Here is a 21,161-nt window from a genome sequence, read left to right on the forward strand (position 1 = left end):
CAATATCCATGAACAGAGCACTAATCAAGAAAAAACTATTAATTATTAAAAAAGAAAGAAACCCAGAAATGGAAAATAAGAGATAATTGTTATTACTAGTAGTTAATGCAAACGGTGCATGTGTGATATGGTCAACCATTCTGGGCTCTTCCTCTATAAATATTGACCTGCATCTTTTCTTCTTCTCATCCGCAATTAATCCTTTCCTTCCCCTGTCTCTCACTCTGTCTTTCCTTCCCCAAGATTGAAGTAAAACAAACAAAAAAGATGGTGTTCCCAATGGTGCTTCTGAAACTAGCAGAGTGGGTATTGTACCAACTCTTAGCCAACTCATGTTACAGAGCTGCAACAAAGATGAGAAGCTATGGTTTCTTTCTCAAAAACCCATCTTTTAAATCATCACAACTGTCACAGCAGAATTGTTTTCCGAGTGTTACCAAGTGTAGTTTGGAGGGTAGAGGGTCTGCTGATAAAATACTAGTATGTGACATTCCTGGTGTTCTGTTGAGAAACAAATCTTTCTTCCCTTATTTCATGCTAGTTGCCTTTGAAGGTGGTTGCATTTTGAGGGCATTTTTGCTGTTGTTGTCGTGTTCTTTTTTGTGGGTTTTGAACAATGAGCTTCAATTGAAAGTCATGATCTTTATTACCTTCTGTGGGCTTAGAGTCAAGGACATGAAAAGTGTTAGCAGGGCTGTTTTGCCTAAGTTTTATCTTGAGAATCTCAATCTTCAAGCCTATGAGCTTTTGGCTTCTGCTGGTTCTAAAGTTGTAGTCACCAATGTTCCAAAAATAATGGTTGAAGGATTTCTTAAGGAATATTTAAGTGTTAATAAGGTTATAGGCACTGAGTTGCACACTCTTGGGCACCTGTTTACTGGTTTGGTTTCTGGTTCTGGTTTACTTTCGAAGCACACAGCAGTTAAGGAGCATTTTGGAGACAAAAAGCCTGATATTGGACTTGGATGTTCAAGCCAACATGACCTCCTCTTTCTCTCACTATGCAAGGTATTCATCCTCTCAGGTTTCAGCTTAATAAAATATTTCTCTTAATTTCTTTTGCCCACCAATGTGGATGATTAAAGAAGAAAAAAATAATTCTGCCTTACATTTCAGTTAACTGACCCATTTGTGATTTATTCCAATTTTGGTTATCATTAATTTCCTCTATGACTCTTATCATCTTATGGATTTTAGATTTCAATCGAGGCTGCCTTCTAAATAAAACCCCGGCCCTAAGAATATTCCTTCATTCTCTGTCTTTAAATCTATGTTTCTTGCATGCACATGACTTTGATTAAGAACTGATTAAGTATATATCCTTTTAATTAAGTGATAATCTATACTAATACTGTTGATATATAAATATTAACAGGAAGGTTATGTGATAAACAAGGAGGATGGCAAAATCAATTCAGCAATGCCAAGGCACAAGTACCCAAAGCCTCTTGTATTCCATGATGGAAGGCTTGCATTCTTGCCTACTCCCTTGGCAACACTAGCAATGTTCATGTGGCTTCCCATTGGAATAATCCTTTCCATATTCAGACTCTTCGTGGGAATCTTCCTTCCATACAACTTAGCCAACTTTTTGGCTACATTGAGTGGTGTGAGAATATGTGTCAAAGGCTGCAAACTGAACCCTTCAAAAACTTCCAAAAAGGGAGTCCTCTATGTTTGCACTCACAGAACACTCCTAGACCCAGTTTTTCTAAGCACTTCCTTGGGGAAACCATTAACTGCAGTCACATACAGTCTGAGCAAAATGTCTGAAATCATAGCTCCTATTAGAACGGTGAGGCTTACAAGGGACAGAAAGAAAGATGGAGAGACAATGGAGAGGCTGCTTGGTGAGGGAGATTTGGTGGTGTGTCCAGAAGGAACAACATGTAGAGAGCCATATTTGTTGAGATTCAGCTCTCTATTTGCAGAATTGGCAGAGGAGATAGTCCCAGTGGCAATGAACACACAAGTGAGCATGTTCTATGGGACAACAGCAAGTGGGTTTAAATGCTTGGATCCAATCTTCTTCTTGATGAATCCAAGACCTTCCTACCATGTTCAAATCCTTGGGAAGGTCCCTAGACGGTTGACATGTGCTGGTGGAAAATCAAGCTGTGAAGTAGCAAACTACATCCAAAAACAACTGGGTCTTACTTTGGGATTTGAGTGCACCAATCTTACTAGGAAGGACAAGTACTTGATGCTAGCAGGTCATGAAGGGATTGTCCAACAAACATCGTGAGAGAAAGTGTTAATTACTCGTCTAATATCGATCCCATTAATTTTATGAATCCTTCTTTTTCCCCTAAAAGATTCTTAATTAACCATTTAATTTTTCAGTGATGGTTATTTAATTTTTCTACGCCATGAGATAGATATATATATATATATATATATATATATATGAGGTATTTACTTAATAATAATTTATGAGCAGTGACAAGGTATGGAGTAATGTTAAGAATTGAATAGGTTGCTTGGAGAACGCAAGTAATGTGTACATAATACATACAGGCATGGTCAATTGGTGATGGCGGTTTGAGCATTCAAGGATGGATGGAAGCTTTTAATAGGGTGAGGGTGGGGGATATCTACACATGATGGTGCAGTGCAGCTCCTACTCAGTGCTGAGTGCTGACACTTGAAATTTATTTTCTCTCAGAATTTTATTAATTTCTTCTGGTAATTAATTAAAGAATAATTTAATATATATAGGAAGATCATGCTGTATGCCTGTATGTATTGTATACTGCTATATATATATACATTTGTTAATTAATTAATTAATGAAGGCTTGGGAAAAATCCAGTCTCTGTCTTGTTCATTCTCTCTCTAGTCTCTACACAAGATTTTAATGTGCATTGGAGTCAAATCTTGAGCCCTCCCGCATCGCATGTCATGTCGTATATACACACTGCACATGCACATGCACATTGCACAAAAGATGGACCAAATCTAGCCCGGGGGAAGGCCTACCAAGTAAATGGAAATGGCCCCAACTGAGCAAAAGTCTAAGCCCATCTAACACAACTAAACATTAAACAACTTGAAGTCGGACTGGACGGTGTATTGGACTTTTACCAATTTAGAAAAGCAACTAGTGTCTGAGATGGGCCTAAAACTGCCACAACACAACATAATTGGTAAAAAAACAACTTTTAGTCCCTCAACTATAGGCCGAGTTTCACTTTCATCCCTAAGCTTTTTTTTTTTTTTTTTAGTGCCAACACTATTGAAAAGTACCACTTTTATCCTTAAAGTGGGATTGAAGTCTGAAAAATCTGACGTGGCGCCTATGTGGTGGATCGGAGATATACTATGTGACCAACTATTGAACATATGAACGATATGTCCCTAAAATATTTAAGTTAGTGACTTTTCGTCCCCGACCTTTCTGAGAAATTTCTGCTTTGTCCCTGTTCACATAAACTTTCGACCTGCAAATCAATGCACAATTTGCAGTGTATATTTAAAACAAACTGCATTGCAATTCAGATTCCACAAGTAACGAGATCCAATAGCACATAACATAAAAAATAGAAATAGTGCAAACATTACACACCATAACAAAAGTCACGACAAACCTAGTTAACAACAACATGCATTGAATTCAATAGCTGCTTCGAACAAGAACATAAAACACTACAAATCGAAGACCCTCCAAATCTGCAAAGCTCCTCACTTGTTCACAGATTGTTGAGTGCCAGTTGTGGATCTCGAAGACGATCTAGCAGCATTGCCCTTCTCATATGCTATAGTAGAAGCCTATGATAAGTTTATGAGTCAATGGCATACTTCAATCAAAAGTGCTTAAATGCATAACAATTGCATACAATAGTACCTATTTTGTTGTGGCAGAGACCATACTTTCTGAATAACTTGGACCTTGAATAAAACTTACAGCCCCAATACGTGGATCCTTGACGGTGTAAGTGTTAGGGCCACAGTATTTGGTTGACCTTGTCTGAGGCCTAAAAACAGGGATTTTTGGTACAGCAGGTTGCATGTTGCTCCTTCTAGTGGGTTTCACAAAGTATCTAGTTTTACCATCACCACCAATAGTGCTAAATGGCCTCCATTGTTCGGCAGCTTGCCTGGTAAGTGGCCTATCAGGTCTAACTCCTGCCACTGGAGGTATTATTGCCCCAAGCCTCACACTGGTGGCAGCAGCAATTCCTCTCACTGGTGGTAAACCTACCCTAGGCCTCAGACTCTTTCCAGCACCAGTAAAAGCCAATGCATGTGTACCTACCCTAGGCCTCACATTATTTGCAGCACTAATTGGAGAGATTGGAGGTACAGTTACCCTAGACCTCACACTATTTCCAGCAGTATTAACTCCCACTGGAGGTACACCTGCAATAGGATTCACAGTTTGAGGCAGAACTATAACAACACTACATGTCTTTGCATTGTGCTTATCACCACCACATTTGCTGCACCTCATCTTCATGCCAGCCTTTGATGCTTTCCCATTCAATGGTTCACCAACTTCTCTTCTCCTCTTCTTTTTAGGCCTCCCAATAGCCTTCTGTACAGATGTGGGCAGAATATCATCGTGTTATGTTTTTGGCCATCTCTTTGGCCCTTCTGTTGGGTATATCAGATAAGAATAGCATAGATTAAATGCCTCCCTTTGAAACCATCAGGCATGAACTCCTCAATCTTCCTCCTTCTACTATATATGCAGCTAACATCATGCCTACATGGTATTCCTGTTAGATCCCATTTCCTACAACTACAATACATGGCATCAAGATCAACCATAAACTTCTGTTGCATGCAAATGACCTCAAATTTCATATCTCCTACCCATTTTGGCAACCACTTCCCACATTCTTTATGCTCAATCTCTAATTTCTTCTTTATCTTTGGCAGGACATTGCCTTGATACCTATTGATCTTGATCCTATTCTCTGCCCACCTTGTCATGAAGTATCCTTTGATCTCATCCAACATTGTTGCTATTGATTTCTCTCTGAATTTCATGATGGTTGAGTTGAAGGTCTCTGACATATTGTTCAACAAGGTATCACACTTGGCATAACCACTAAAATGTGACTTACACCACAATCTAGGATCAATTCCATTCAGTTCTGCATATGCACCAGGATTAACCTTTTCGATCTCCTTCATGTCGTTTTCCCATGCTTCTGTCTGTCACTTATGAAAGTTATCTTCCCTTTGGAACCAATGTCTTCCAACAACCTTGTCATAAACTAGTCCCATGTCTCTGTGTTCTCCACCCTCACAACTGCAATTGTAATTGGTAGCATCCCATCATTAGGATCTCTCCTTACAGCTGCTAGCAATTGGCCACGATACATACCTTTAAGAAAGCAACCATCCAGTCCAACTTGGCCTACAAGCAGATAGAAATGTCTTCTTACTTGCGTCCAGACACATATACAATCTGTCAAACTTCGGATTCAACACCCTTGAAGGTGTAGGATTCTCCACCTCCATTGCATATTCTGGTGGTCTATCTACCTTCACCATTCATGTGCTGCCAGGATTTGATCTTAATATTTCAGCACAAAAATCATTCAACCTTTTGTATTGTTCTGAGTAACTTCCATAAACCACCTCTAAAGCCCTTTTCCTAGCTCTAGATGCCACAGTCTTGCTAATGTCTATTGTGTACTTGTCTCGCACCTTTTGCATTATCTCCACAAGCTTCATTTTTGGGTTTCTTCTCATTTTGTCCACCAATCTATTCGCAAGCCACTTTGAATTTAACATCTTGTTCCCATTTGTCCTCTCACAAGAATGCTCAGTCAAAACAGTCTTCAACTCCCAAGTTGTCACCCCACTAAGCTTGGAACAAAATCGCAAGAAGTTACACCCATCCACATAACCTACCCATGCTCTCACATTGTCAAACTTGATCCATTTCAGAGACCATCCTCCTTGAATTGCATACGTAGCAACTACATCCTTAAACGAATCTCTGCATGGAAATCTGATACCAATATGCCACTTGTAACTGTCCATGTTCTTAATGGGCTTAAATAGTGGATGAGATTCCCTTTTCTCACCTTGTTCCTCTTCAATAGAGCCATCATAACTCTGTAATGAGTCTGAGGCGTACTCTGCATCACTGAAAATTGCATCTTCATTAGACGTAAAATTCAACTCATAACTCCTATCTTGCCCACCTTGATCACCCTCAACTCCCTCATTAGTGTACCTCGTGAACAAATCATCATCCATGTTGTCTTCATCACTGTCATTGAACCTCACATTCATGATACCGTCATCATTATCAGAATCAGAGCAATCATCGCTTTCAACCTCATCATCAATATTTGCATTCTGTCTAGTGTTTTCAGCTTCATCACTAGTAGATAATGTAGCAGACCTTTTTCTGGAAGCACGTGTTTTCACCATCTGCAAGAACAATTGCATAACCTACTTTTCACATTGAATCGGGATCACATGAAGAATAAACGAATTGGGTCGATTTCTACATTACCCAGAAGTTACATGTGACCTCAACATCTAACACTAACAGAAATTGGGGCAAAAATTTAAGGGAGAAGGGGAAACAAAAACTAGAAGTTTGGAAACCTAACATACCTTTCGTCCTCGAACAGAAGACTTGATAAACCGAGAACTGTGATGTGCGATCTTCAAGATTAGAGTAATGCGAGCTGCTTCGAAAATGAATAAGAGGTTGAAGATGGTGTCTCTCTCTCAGCGGCTACAATGGAGTGTGCAAGGTTCGAATGAGAAGGGGATGAGAAGCTCAGGCCTAATTTCATCTCTCTTAGGGTTATAATAGTCATTTACTAGCCACGTGTATAATATATCTTATGTGGAATTTACACGTACATAAATAATGGAAACCAAAATCCAGGTCATATGACACATTAGCTTTTCCGGTGGCTGGATCTAACTAAAGGACAACTGGGGTACTTTTCAATAGTTGGGGCACTAAAAAGGGGAAAAAAAAAAGCTTAGGGACGAAAGTGAAACCCGACCCATATTTGAGGCACTAAAAGTTGCTTTTTGTCCAACATAATTACTCAATCCTATTCCTATTAACACTTCTTCTCTCTCTAAAAAAACCTCTCAACTCCTCTAGATATGTTTAAGGAGGGGTGAGATCATTCTTCTCCACTTCCTCTTTCCCTGCTATTGTTTCCGATCTCATTCTTTATGCACTTCTTTCATGTTTTGAGTTTGATTCATGGTTTCTTCTCTTCAGTTCTAAATCTCCTCCATCTGTCGTGAATCTTCGATCACTAGTGTTTCTAGTTTGTTCCGACGATATATATTTGATCCATAGTGATAAGACTCCTAGATCTGAGAAATATCAACATCTCTTGTTGAAGGAAAAACCAAAATCCTTGATCTAGAACCATTATGTTGTTTATTTGATTTTTTTTTCATTCAGTCTATATAATTTGGCGTAGTCCAGTAGAGAACATTGTCATTGTTCAAGAGTGTTTGGCGGCGGCGATGTCCATTGTTTGTATTTTTCTTTTTTTAGTTCTCTTGTAATCCATCTAACCGCTTCAGATTCTCTTACTCTTTGAGAGACGGATTCTCTTAATCTTTGAGTAAATGAATATAATCAGTTGGTCATGACATTTAAAAAAAGTTAAAAAAAACTCCTATTCCTATTAGGCTATTCCCCATACAGTTACAAGGCTCCAAACAGTTGGTGCTTTTTTTTTTCTTTTCTCTCGCAATAAATAAGGGATTTTATTGTCCATATAAAGCCTAGCTATTTGAATTCGAAAATATTATTTTAAAATTTAAGAAAACAACAAATGCCTGGTATATATTTACAAAAAAATTAAAAAGAATCCATGTAAATGATATTGATTATTGGCGTAGTAGTCCTTATCTATTTAAAACCATTCTCTTCCACGTGGCGAAGGGAAGGGACAGATCTACAGACATTACACAATACATATAACATGTATATATGTATATGCCAGCGAAGTACATCATGGCCGTGCCTGTGCCTCACATACTTTATCTTCTACTGTCCGATCATCCAAACCATCCATCAACCCTTGGATTGACATTTGACAAACCCTGATCGATCACAATAATTAATAATTAATGCAGGAACTCCCCAACAGTACTACCAAAACCACCCATCATACTTACATACTCCACCATACCATCAACCGCCCACGACGGAGCCCTGGAATACAAATACAATACCCACACGCGAGCCATCCCCCGTTGAACGGTCCTGATGAAAGCACCATCATCACGGCCCTCCATTGATAGCATGGATGGGCTTATATTAATACTGAACATTAAACCATTGTTTTCTATGGGCTCCACCGTCACCGTGTTGTTCAACTTCAACTCATCGGTAGGAAGCAGCCTGAGGGTGACGTGTTGCGGCGGTGGTGGCCGGATCTTATTGTTTGTGTAGAGAACGGTTTGGACAACAGTACTGGCGTCTTGGAGTATGCGTACGGTGACCGGACCTCTATTTTGAGGTCCTAATACTATCTAATTAGGAGGTTCTAGTGCTTATAGTAATTCATTTGTGTTTAAATAAAGTAATTTTACCCTTATACATGTTTCCCGTTGATTCTGCAGGAAATCGGGCTTAAATGACTGAATTGGGCAAGTTGGAGCACTTTTTGGGCACTTTTTGCTGTGAGGTGTCGGGACTTAGATTATGAAGATATTCTTGAAGACTACAAGCTCCAACGGTACACTAATCTATGGCCGAGATTGAATTGTTTTGAATTATGAATGTATTAGATTACAACAAGACTTGAAGGGTTAAGATGATCATTTAAAGGTGAATCCAATGGTTGTGCATAAGACAACATTCTTGCTTGCAATTTTTGACTTAAAAGAAGATCTTACTTGATTTTTGGAGTCAAAGATGGCTGCAAGTTGCTACACATTTAAAAGGAAATTGTTGAAGATACCAATGCCAAGATTTGGTGCAAGTTTGATCAAATTGTCAAAGATGACAAAATTGTTGGAGATACCAAGGTCAAGATTTGGTGCAAGTTTAATCAAATGGTCAAAGATGGCTGCAAGTGCACATGACAACTCAAATCTTGCAAAGCTAGACTTGGAAAATAATGCAAGTGCAACGGCTACATATTGCAAGGTTGAGATTTAATGATCTATTCATTCAATGGTCAAGATTTGCACATGTAATTGAAGGTCGAGATTTGAAGATGGAAAAAGATCCAATGGTGGAAATCACAAGAGCTTGGAATCAGACCTTGTTCTCACAAAGTTGGAGGCATGAAGCGTCCGGACCCCCGTCCGGACACCTACGGCGAATCTGCAATTTTCTGCACCGAAATTTCAAGGGCATTTGGGGTAAATCATGTATGTAACCAATGGGAAACGATTTTATAAGGGTAGTTAGGTATTTTCTATTGTAAAAAGAGAAGAAAACCCTAAGATTTGGTTGGCTTCCAGAATAATTCATTGACTTCTCCAAGAGGAAGCCACCATAGGAGTAGTGTAGATCTAGTTTTCTATCTCGAAGTTTTCTTTGTTGTTTTTGGTGCTTTCTCTTGATTTTGTATAAACTCTGATTTAGATGACAATAGATTGGATGTTTTTTGCAACAATCATGAGTGGCTAAGTTCTCTTTCTAGTTTCTAGTCCCAAACGGTGGGTACTCGGTTTCGATTACTTAAGGTATGCTCAAAGAATCGTAGCTTCGATTTCTCTCTTTTAATTTCGTGATAGTTGTGTGATTGGATCTATGGGAATGACATATTTGCTTGTATTCTTGGATTGTCTAGTCTAGGGATTGCATCTAATGCGTTCGATTGAGAATTGTTAAACCCATTGCATGATTTCCTTAATTAATTGAGTTTTTCATTGCATAGCTATTAATTATGTGTATTGATGATGGGGTTTTGGGTTAAATTAGGAATGTGCATGGGAGAGTTATGGTTAATTGATCTTTGAGTGTGAAACTAGGGTGTTAGCCAAGCCAAGCCAAGCCCCAAGGGGGAATATTAATTCATAATATTAGGTGTTTATCCCTTTGCGTTCATCGTAGATTAAGAGACCCGATGACCTACATGTATGAATTGAAGTCTTATAACCCAATTCTCTTTGCATATGCATGATTGATAGTATCACACAATGCATTGTGTATGGTTGTGTGTGTTTGCAATGATACCTTGAGTATGAGAACCGAGTAACCACCGGGACGGATTAGAGACTAGGTTTTTAATTAATTGTTTTAAATCCAATTTGTGCTTACTTTGATTACAAAATCGCTCATGCTACCGAGTCATTCAGCCCATTTCTTTTACTTGCTTTTATTTGATATTCATTGTGTTTATTAGTGTTAGCTAGTCATTTGCATATCATTCACTTCAAATTTGCATTGCTTCCTCGTGGATCGATACCGGACTCACCGGTTTATTACTTGACGATACCCTACACTTGGGGTAAGTACACACACATTTTGGTGTCGGTCATACGGCTTTGTCATTGGATGTGTAGAAGAGCTTGAATCGTTTTCCTGCGGGAGAGTCTCCGGCGTCGTTGATGATTGCAATGTCAAAGCCTTTAGATGCTTCGTAGTTTGCCCATAGGGAGATTATTCCCACGGAAATTATTAGGAGAAACCGCAAAAGGATGCCACCTGAATTATTATTAGTACTATTGTTACCGTCTTGAAATATTATGGTGGTTGTGGCTGTGACGGTGGTGGTGGATAAGAGGGGTTGATTATCCATAAAGGAGTATCATTAAAGCAAGAATTTTCAGCACTTCAACTAGATAATATTACATATATATATTTTTAAAAACATGGAACAGGAGAAATGACGTATCACATTCATGTAGGGCCGGCCAAGTGGTGAGACAGAAAAAAAAAAATCAAGTCTTACCATACGATTCATGTGCTCGTAAGGATGAATGATATAGATCTTGATACCCGATGATTTAATTATAGATAGAGAGATAAAGATAAAAACACACCAACAATAGACGCATGATTTTATCGCAAGGGAGACAAAGTTCTGACATCTCCAGATTTTTTTTAGATAACAAAAATATTAAGTTGATTTGAAAGTGTCAAAAATTCTATTTAGAGAAATCTTTTGAATAAAATTGGGTAAGATGAATCTACTTTTGATTTTAATTAGTCAAATGAGTTTAGACATAAAACACATATAAACAACTCATTCGTGATTTTATTAAATTGAGAATTTAGTTCCTCAAAGAAGGATTATTTATAGTTTATGTAAGGTAAAAATTGGGATGACATCACACCATGTGGGGACATATCTCAACGATGATTTAGAAATGAATGATTTGTAAATGGCATGTGTTAAAAAAGGGGGCGGATGTAATTGGTGAATGAAGGAATAAGTCCTTTATCACGACTCGTACTCTGAGATAGGGTGGGTGCAAGTTTCGAGGTTGTTTGGAGTAGGTGACCAAAACAATCTCACGACTCAAGAGTGAGCTGTGATTGGTTGAACCTAGAGGGATCAAGGCCAAAATGAATGATGAGGGAAAGTTGGGTGGCAAGTTGTTTGAATTCGGTGGTTTTGGACAAAAGGATCTGACATGCACGTAATGCAAACGAAAAAAGGTTGGAGTCTTAGCTGTCATAAGTGAGACAAACTATAGGCTCGGTCCCTGTGTTGAATTCGTGGCAAAGGCTGAAAATCAACATGTTGGACTGTGTGCCTGCGTCAATTATGGGCTCTGGGCATGTTAGCCAGAATAGTTGACTGAGTTTGGTCATATATGAGTTATTGGACCTAAACCATTTTTATCCACTACAATGCCCAATTGGTCTAGCCCATACGTTGGAGCGCAGCTTCATGGGAGAGTTGTGAAACATTTTTAAGTTTGTTTACCAGACAACTGACTGGTAAACCCTAGGTTACATGGAAGACCCCATCAAGATTTTGAAAACCGGATTGATCATTGAATCTGAAAAATTTACTTGAAAGAGAAGCAGATAGAGAGAGCCTGGATGTAGTTTGATTGAAGTGGGTGGAGAAGTTCAGGAGCTTATAGCTGGAGGAAGATTGAATTCTAAAGCCCAAGAGATTTACCATCTGCTTAATGATGTTTGAAGGCCCCAAAGAAATTCTTATGCCCTTGAATTCATTAATTGGTTAGCTGACGTTTGGTATAATCAGTTCAAATCACGAAAAGAGTGAAGGCTGCAAACCTTATGTTTGTGTGGATGCCTTCAGGGCCTGAATTTTATGTAATATACACACTCTACGTATATCAGAATTTACAATGCAAAATTCTTTTACAAAGAGAAATTATATCCAGTGTTTTTCAAGTGGATTAGGCAAGTGAAGCTACAAAGCTAATGCTCTCAGAGAAAATTAATTAAATATGAAGACCCTGAAATAACAGAGACTAATCATTTTGATGAAAAACAGATCAGGATTTTGACATGGTTCGTCCTGGAGCCCAACTATGTATCTCATGAGGCACAGTGCCATTAGTGAGCAAGTTCTGGGGCATCCCACATAAATCTGAAATGTCAAGATGGTGGTGACGACCATTCTGATAATGCTGATTCTGCACAGCTGCGGCAATAATATCATCATCAGCCAATGGCAAACGATCAAAAGTTGCATTCATGAAAGATGCAGCCATGATCACAACAGGGCCTGAAGCAATGAGTGCACCGACAACACCACCACCAACCACCTGCCCCTGACCCCCTGCCAAGTAAATGGTTAAACCTGTGATTCCTGGTGGGGCTGGTGGGGGCAAGATTGATCCAAGCAACGACAGAATCTCGAACCGGCCATGGAGGGTCACAACACCCCCCTGCGAGGCAGGTTGCCGTAGGGTAACGTTGGTTACAAACCCAGTTCCAGCAAGGACACAAATGCCTCTTAGCTTTCTTCTAGCAAAGTTCACTAGACTCTCGCCCACATCACAGCCTGAGCTCACTTCCATGGTATGAGCCCTGAGGGCATTTGCACTGTCTCTAGTGACAATAATGGGTGGCTTTGGCTTATTTTTAGAGCCGGCTGGCCTGCCACGGGGGCGTCTAATGCTCTCACCCTCAGCTGCTGATGAAACTGGTGGCGCAGCCTTATGGTGATTAAATTTCTGATCTGCTTCTTGGTTGCGGTCCAATATTATCTTTTTCATGCCAACTTGAGGAACAGTTAGGTCACCACCTCCAGTCATTGATTCACTTGCTAGAGCACCTGCTAATCCAGTTGTTCACAAACAACTCACAGGAATATATGATGAATTCTATTCAGCATGTGTGCTTTAAGTAGCGGAGTTGTGCCAATAATTTTATTACAAAAACCAGAAAGAATGATTGAAGAGTAGGCGGCAGTTAAGTGTTACCAAACTTCAAAATAACACTAGTATTTTTATGCTTCCTACTTCCTCCCAACTTGCCTCCTTCATGTCAATTGGCTTCTCCAACAGATGCAATATCTTATACAAATATTTAGCCAAAGCAAAGTTTAAATGCGTGGATGGCCATAGTTTGGGTACTAATATTAAAGGTGCAAGCATGCAATCTGAATTTGAAGTGATAATGCAAGAATTGAATACCTTTCACAGCAAACCTTAAACATATGATTCACGGGGAGAGAAAGAAATAGATACATTACATAAAAACCATGAGAAGCTCCCGAAATCCCTCATAATTTACAAAAAAAAAAAAAAAAAAAAAAAGCGCTATGCAGTGGAACAATAATTTTATCTTCTTGGGCCCGATGTAAAATGGGTTCTCGAGCTTGAATCCTTCCACCAAGTAAGAAAAGCTTGTCGTCAAACGTTGACCTCCTACAACAATGACAAGTCCGTGGGTCTAATGGTCACCATGATGGTCATGGATGTTCCGATGTTCAAGTCAGACTCCAATTATTATAAGTGTGAATATTTTTATAAATAGAAAAAGAATACCATACCTTGAGTTTCTCCAATTATTATAAGTGTGAATATTTTTATAAATAGAAAAAGAATACCATACCTTGAGTTTTCTTATACTATTTATAGTATACTCATTCTCCTTAAATAAAGGGATTTATTATTCCATTAATAACTGATTGCGAGATTTACTCTATGATATCAAGATTTAGATTTAACTGACCAATCCCTTACGGCCGATCCCCTAGCTTGAATGTGTGATTATGGCCAATCCCTTAGCTTGAACGTGGGATTATGATCGATCCTCTAGCTTAGACGTGAGGTCATGCAATTGATTCCACGTTCTACTCATTACTTGCACGGCATGCGTCTTTCCTCCTCCATTGACTCTTAGGAAGACCTTATATCTCATGATTTTACTCGTCTATATGTCATATTTTTTTGGCATAATTTTTTCTTTAACAAAAATAAATTAAGTATAGTTTTAAGTTGTAGTTCTATAGTTCCGTGTTTGTAATTTCCTAGCATGCTCTACAGAGGATGATTTCAACCATTTAAAAAAAAAAAAAAGAGTATTTTGTGTACACGTAATGCTGAGAGCCTGACATGGCAAGCGGTGACGTGGTGGTTGCGAGCGAAGACACGAAAAACCCGCAGCTGTCATCCTTGCCCTTGCGCAGGTTAGCATAGGCATAATCATAGAAGCGGGATGGCCCTGTCATCATAGAAGCAGAGGCTATTGGAATATTCCGATTACATTGGACTCCGTCGAATCGGTCTCCGATAACGCCAGGGTAATTCTCTCCAAAGCCAAAGCTTTAGTCTTTTCGAATTTTAATCTGAATTTCGTTTATTTTTTATCACGTATGAGTGAAGTTCCAATCTTTTCAAATCCCCATCTAAATTTTGTCTATTTCAATACATATAATTGAAAGTATAGTTATTGATTAAATGTTTTGGAGGGGTTTTTTTTTTCCTATCACGAGATGCTTTGATTAAAGCAATCAAGTTGTTGAATCTGATTTCTATGGATTTATCTATTCTTAGTTCGATGGTATTTTCATGTGATAAGTAGCACCGATTTTTTTTGCCTCCATGATTGGAAAAATTTCTTATACTGTTGTATATGATTTGACATGGATTTTAAATTTTGCTGATATTGTTTGGTTGCTGAGGAAACTGATATAAACTTCATTATATTGTGTGGTTGCTGAGAAAACTGAGATAAACTTCATTGTTTTCCTGTTTATGTTCTTTTAAACTCAAATGTTAATGTATGAAAAAGAAGCGAATAGACTGGAGAAGATTTTATATTGTATGTTTTTTTGCCTATTTCAAATTTCAACATGCACAAGTCCCATGTTACAAACTTAGGGAAGTTTTTAATGATTAAATGGCCACCGTTCCCATGGCAAGCATTTGCCAAAAAATTAAATGTTTTAACTTGTTCCAATGCCATGTGAAACACCATATAACCCAAAAGCCTAAGCTGATTGAAGTCAAATTTTATATTTCTTAACTATAACAGTCTATGTATAATCATGGATGTTTCTTGATATAGTTGTGATGTCCATATCCCAGCCAACGCTGGCAATATCTCAACTATTTGTCAGTGTATCTTAACTACACGGCTACATTAATGCCGTAAACACCTATGTTTAATGATAGACATTAATATCCCTCTGAAACCTAATTTGGGAGAGCTTAAACAACTTGAGTTTTAACTGAATCTCAAAATGCCCAGGGAGATGTGCCTTTTGTATAAATGCCTGCATCTGGATTAAGGGGAAAGGTATTGCATATTAACAGTTCCACAAACTATGTCTTGTCTGGAGAGGCTGAGGTTCAGTCATCGGCTATTTAGGCACCAAGATAGTTACAAGTAATATTGGGTTGGCAATTTCGAAAAGGTATTGGACAGAGGTCTTAGCTTCCAAATGCCGCCGATTCACTTGGTTTGTGGCGTCAGATCATAAACTGAGCTCCAATACCATGTTCATTGACAAGAAGTAAAAAAAAAATAACAAATTTATCTATTTCATGTAATTTGCCAGTTTCAAGACATATAAGTTTTGTCGATGAATATTTATACAATGATGTTGCCTGAGTAGTTGACATCAAGTATAAGCTGGCCAAGTCGCCATCCATATCCGGGTATATATCAGCGATATCTCAATTACATTTCTATATTAGGGATATACTCGCCTACATTTATTGATACACATTGTACACAATAATTAAAAAAAAATGGTATTGTTGGGTGGCACCCCCTTGGTGCCTTATTTGATAAATTCTTTTGCTTCTCCAAAGAAGAGTCAACTTCTTCGGATATTTGTACTGGCGCTACGACAAAGCTGAACTTATCTGAATTGAATATGGTTAAATTTTGTTTTATTATCCGAAGTTTGCTTGGATGCTCATGCTTTAGGTCCTGAACAATTATTCATCTAAGTTCCCGAAGATTTAATGATGTTTACCATTCTTGATTTTGAAGAAACTAATTGCGTATTCTTTTTGTATTTCCTTTAACAGTGTATTAGCATAACAGAAGAGAAATGGATAACAAGAGATCAATGAACATGCACAACATAAGTATCATGCCAAAGAGAAAGCTCCCTCATTGTTAGATCTTTGTATTTTTACGGCTATAGATAATGTAAGGTATCTAGGGGATGTTGGAGAAACTGATGCGGATCTTCTTGACCGTATTCTGCCACATTGTACGCTTGACCAGTTGATGCATGTGGAGAAGAATACAGTAGTAAGACGCTAATTTTGTGTTCTATAATTACTTGTTTCGGCTAAGCTCTTGTGGTTATCTTGAATTGCATGTTTTGATTGTTCTTTTTCACACACATTTTGTGTTTTAAATTACACCAATTGGGTATGTGGATTTTGTTCAAGTAAAAAAATTTCAACGTCGACAATTCTTTTTAGGGAAGAGATTTAGGTCCAGTGACCGATAAGCTGTGGAAGAAATTCTATGAACGACAGTTTGGTCATGAGAGCACAGACCTTGTGGTTGAGAGGATGAAGCAGAAGAATGTGTCATTTAGATGGATACAATTATATGAGGTAAACTTTTCTCGACCTCTTTCTCTCTTGTATTCATTGAATTTTATATTTATTTTGGTCATTGTGTATTTTTTATTGGGAAATGATCAACCTTACTTTTTTTAAAAACTAGAAAGTGGATTATCAACTGCCCCACTAACTAGAGTGATCTTATTGTAGGCCAAAATGAAGAATATGACCGAGGCTATAGATAAATCAGTTGATCGACTTAAGCAACTGTACAAGAATGAAGATGCTCGTATGTTCTTTATCCAAAAATCTCAAAGAGCATATGTTTCATGGACTCTGGCCTTTTGATTTATTCTGCCTTATGGAATTTTTTCACTAGAGTACTCAACCATGCATTTGATATATTCTCTGATTAAATCCCCGTTGCCATGGCATTATCTGTGCTACATATAAGTCCCACTCTACCAAGCATCTACAAAATGAGCTGAAGGTTGAGACCATCATCTCCTAAACACCTACCTGGGTATCGCTTTTGTAGAACCATTAAGCAGTGGCCTATGATTGCTACTGGATCATACGTGGGCATGTCTAGTCCGTGCAAATTGAGTTTCATAAGCAATTTATTTCCAGTCTCTGTCTGCCTCAATTCCCCAGGAGGACTATCCTTGGTTAGTAAAACCTAGAGATATTTGATGAAAAGACCATTTCCATATCTGACTTCCATAGCCTGTAGTGGTGACGGTGTTGTGATGGGGGCCTCTTCAAATGATAGTTGCAGCTGCTGTGTTTCTGGAGTATTCACATTATACTTGATTTGGAAAATTTTACATGAGTCTTGCTATCATATAATCATGTCTTTTCAATGACTGAGTTCTTATGTGTGCACTGGATTGTCTGTTTTCATATGTTCAAAAAAGAACAACAGTTATGAGTAATTTAACGAGTGTTTTAATGGGATGCATATGGCGACTTTTATTTCTCAAGAAAAAATTATGAATCCAAATGAGGGAAATGAATATTTTGTCAGCAATCTTTCCATACGTAATATGACAAATGGGCTTCTGCAACAAAGGGAAGGAGAAAGTAAAAAAAACTTTGTGTTGGCAACTTGCATGTGTTAGTCCAGTTTTATTCCTTTGCAGAGTTAAATCTTACTTTGTGGTTACTCTAACAATTACCTTACGGTTCAATATTTTCAGCAATTCAGTTCCGTGAACAGGGTAATGTAACAGCTCTGAGTCTAAACATAATTCTTACTTAGTGTTAAAACTTTTGTAGGAAAGCAAAAGCGAACTATTCAGCTTTGTTCAAAAGTTCCTCCTAATAATAAAAGAAGATTTTATGGAGGTAAGGTTTTTGTTTTAATCCTTGTGATGGATTCTCTCATGGTTCAACTTCAACCTTGTCCAGTATTCTGTTGCGTATTTGAGCAACTTCCAGCCCTCCACAGTGAGGATGCATCATGGTATGTGCTTGAGTTGTTTTACTCTTGATATTAATCTGTAGGGAGTGGACCTGGCAATCTTTCCAATGTGTAGAGCAACTTGATGAGGAAATCAAAGTTGGAATTCCTTAACAGGTAAATGTAGCTCTTATAATGTGCAGCAGAGTTTTTACGCTTGCAGTTCCTTCCTGAAATAGATTAAACTCCCTCCGGATGTTTGCTAATAACAGGGTTGTTTTCTTTTTGTCCTTCTGAACAGCCGAGAAGTGAAAAATATTGCAGCCATGAGGAACAATGCCGTGCAAAGAAATAGTCGGTAGTATTCATAATTTGTATTATAATTGTTTGTCCAAATTACTATTGCCATTTTTCTTTGATCCATAATATTATCTGTGGCTTCCTTTACAGCACATCTCCAATGATAAAACCAGGTGGGTTGGCTGTGAAGAATTTAGCTTCAACATCTCGACATGGGAGATCTTAATAGCATGCTTTTGCCAGTCTTCCTGCCGTGGAGAAAGCAACTGCAGATTGTTATAATTTGACATCATCATTTTGAAATCAGATGGGCTGTATAATTGCAAATAATAATAGTAAGGAAAAAGAACTCCTGAAGATGGGAATGATGATTATCCCATTGGTTGTTAAAGCTCTTTGAGCTTTCAAGTCAATGAATACTCCTCTAGTTTTATTTCATAAAGATAGGAATTGATGTCCTCAATTTAGAGGCTGGTCTCTTCTTATTGTTCAAGTGAAAGGACAAGAAGAACATTCTTCCGTAATTTCACTTGTGTCTGAGTGATATAAGCATTTCTAGCATTTTAACTGTGACTGGAAATAATGTTGATGATACTTGCCCAAGCGACACAGCTCCCATGCATTATTTACTTCAATGCTCGAGATGCTATCATTTGGGGTTTCATAGAGGTAAAGGCACATAGCCAAACTTATGGGAAAAAAAAAGTAAAGGGGAAACCAATCTTCTTCCTGTAATACGCAACTTTTCCTAAAACAGTTTGACAAGACAAAATCATAGTATTACTATTTTGCAACACCAAAGAGCATACTACTCAAGAACCAATCCAATATAACATATTTAATTGATCAAACAAAGCTGTGGAGGCAACAGCTACTAAAATCTCTGAAATGATGAAAAACTCCCATCCAATTAATACAAAATAAATAGAAAGCATTCTGAAACTTTTATTTGAATCACAGGATCGCCATTTAAATAATTGCAACTTGTCATGGAAAACAGCCACAAAGCCACCCATCCTAAGAACAAATCAGCCTTACTCCACATCAGAAAATTATATCCTCATCCTTCTCCATACCAGCAGACAACAAATTGTGTGCTGAATTTAGTGAAATAGCCTTCTGCAAAGACACCTTCTCTACAAACTTCTCCTCAGCAAACTCCTTAGCAGCTGCAGTCTGCCTTTCAATTTCCCTCTTCTTATAGCCTTGGATCTTCTTTAACCAGAAGAAGTCCTCCCTCTCAAGCTCATCCAACTCTCCTTTGATATAACTTATTGTGTTCTCCAACCTCGGCTTCACAACATTCTCCAAAGCATTGACTCTGCGATTTGTGGTCTTTATGGCTTCATCGAGTGTTAGAAAAGATGTCTGCAATGAAGCAAGCTCAACTAGAACCTCAATTGCTTTTACATAAGCAGCACGACATTGCTGCACCTGTTGCCCACCTCTGGCTAATCCCGTCAGGGCATTTTTTGTATCGCCCTCAGTGAAATACTCAAACTTAGGAAGCTTCACGCCAGCAACATTCTCCTGTCGAGAGCGAACCTTCAGAGAGGCATCATGAACATTCTCAAGAACACTATGCTTGATGTTCTCCCCAGCAGCATACTTTGCTTCAGTTAGTGCGAAAGATGATGCTTTCATGATCTCTCCCATGGATTCCTTTGTCGAAACGATCTTCTTGAGAATTTGACGGAACTGACAGTAAGGGCATCATTCGTCTTTTTCAAAGGGGCATGACCTCTTGTAGCGCCAACAAAGCGAGCTTTCACGACTCCCAGCATCGTAGCAGTAGGAACTACATTCAAGCGCTGACTTTGGCCCGACATCTTTATCTATATCTGAACCCAAAAGCGAAAAATATCAAAAGGATCAGGTCGGGGGCATTCACTAATCTCCACAAATAGGGCTAGGAAATATACCCCCAGTAAGGTATTTAGAACACAGAAATTGTATGCACTAATTTGAACACAAAAAGATAACATCTATGAATTCAGAAAAGAACACAATTAAAACAGGTAATTACTATCCATGTTATGCTATGCCTAAAATCTAGATGCATATCACCATGTGTAACTAAATTGCTTCAACTGAGAGAGAAAAGCACAGAGATCCGACATCTACCCACAATCTGAACCATAAGAGTAAAGACGAATCGATTGGAAATATAATCAACTCTCAAACAAAACCTAAATCTAAGTCCACGCACACCAACACTCAAACCAGAACTAAATTTAAAATCATGATTACAAATATAACAATGAATCGCAAACAATCTGAAACAGTGATCACATACCTAAATATACGAATCGCCTAGAGACAGAGAAAAGAGCGCGCGTTCGAGAGAGAGGCCCAGCGAGAGATCGAGATAGAGGACGAGAGCAGAGCAGTGAGGAAAATTCTCTGTTCCGACTAGAGAGAGAGAGAGAGAGAGAGAGACGGAGAGTATAAAAACTTTATTCAAGTTATGCCGGTTTTCAGTTTTTTTTTTTAAATAAAGCGTCGCATAGATGCGTACCACCCAAAGGAAACTTCAGCATTCAGGCACTTATTACTCGGACAATTAATTACATAATAATAATACAGA

General features: G+C 38.3%; 4 protein-coding genes and 2 pseudogenes across 5 annotated transcripts; 2 read left to right on the forward strand and 4 right to left on the reverse strand.

Annotated features, from left to right (window-relative positions):
• Positions 1 to 207: 207 nt before the first annotated feature.
• Positions 208 to 2,761, forward strand: LOC119982053 (glycerol-3-phosphate acyltransferase 1). The gene is made up of 2 exons (XM_038825226.1): positions 208 to 1,008; positions 1,376 to 2,761. Exons 1-2 carry the CDS (start codon positions 268 to 270, stop codon positions 2,243 to 2,245), a joined length of 1,611 nt encoding a protein of 536 aa, XP_038681154.1. The 5' UTR covers positions 208 to 267; the 3' UTR covers positions 2,246 to 2,761.
• A 2,741-nt stretch (positions 2,762 to 5,502) lies between these two features.
• Positions 5,503 to 6,393, reverse strand: LOC119982604. Its single transcript, XM_038826071.1, has one exon. The coding sequence runs from the start codon at positions 6,391 to 6,393 to the stop codon at positions 5,503 to 5,505; it is 891 nt and encodes a 296-aa protein (XP_038681999.1).
• Positions 6,394 to 7,613: 1,220 nt separating this feature from the next.
• Positions 7,614 to 10,722, reverse strand: LOC119983055. Of its 2 annotated transcripts, none has more exons than XM_038826712.1 (2): positions 10,451 to 10,722; positions 7,614 to 8,450 (listed from the first exon to the last, which is right to left on the reverse strand). In XM_038826712.1, the coding sequence occupies exons 1-2, from the start codon at positions 10,704 to 10,706 to the stop codon at positions 8,077 to 8,079; spliced, it is 630 nt and encodes a 209-aa protein (XP_038682640.1). In that variant the 5' UTR covers positions 10,707 to 10,722; the 3' UTR covers positions 7,614 to 8,076. The 2 variants fall into 2 exon arrangements, with proteins under 2 accessions (XP_038682640.1, XP_038682639.1); XM_038826711.1 differs by having other exon boundaries at positions 7,614 to 8,445; positions 10,446 to 10,722.
• A 1,662-nt stretch (positions 10,723 to 12,384) lies between these two features.
• LOC119983133 (AT-hook motif nuclear-localized protein 16-like) lies at positions 12,385 to 13,149 on the reverse strand. Its single transcript, XM_038826814.1, has one exon. It carries the CDS (start codon positions 13,147 to 13,149, stop codon positions 12,385 to 12,387), a length of 765 nt encoding a protein of 254 aa, XP_038682742.1.
• A 3,262-nt stretch (positions 13,150 to 16,411) lies between these two features.
• Positions 16,412 to 19,098, forward strand: LOC119982390 (annotated as a pseudogene).
• A 260-nt stretch (positions 19,099 to 19,358) lies between these two features.
• Positions 19,359 to 21,033, reverse strand: LOC119982389 (annotated as a pseudogene).
• Positions 21,034 to 21,161: the final 128 nt, after the last annotated feature.

This window comes from Tripterygium wilfordii, chromosome 17 (genome assembly GCF_013401445.1).
Source record: "Tripterygium wilfordii isolate XIE 37 chromosome 17, ASM1340144v1, whole genome shotgun sequence".
NCBI lineage: Eukaryota > Viridiplantae > Streptophyta > Magnoliopsida > Celastrales > Celastraceae > Tripterygium > Tripterygium wilfordii.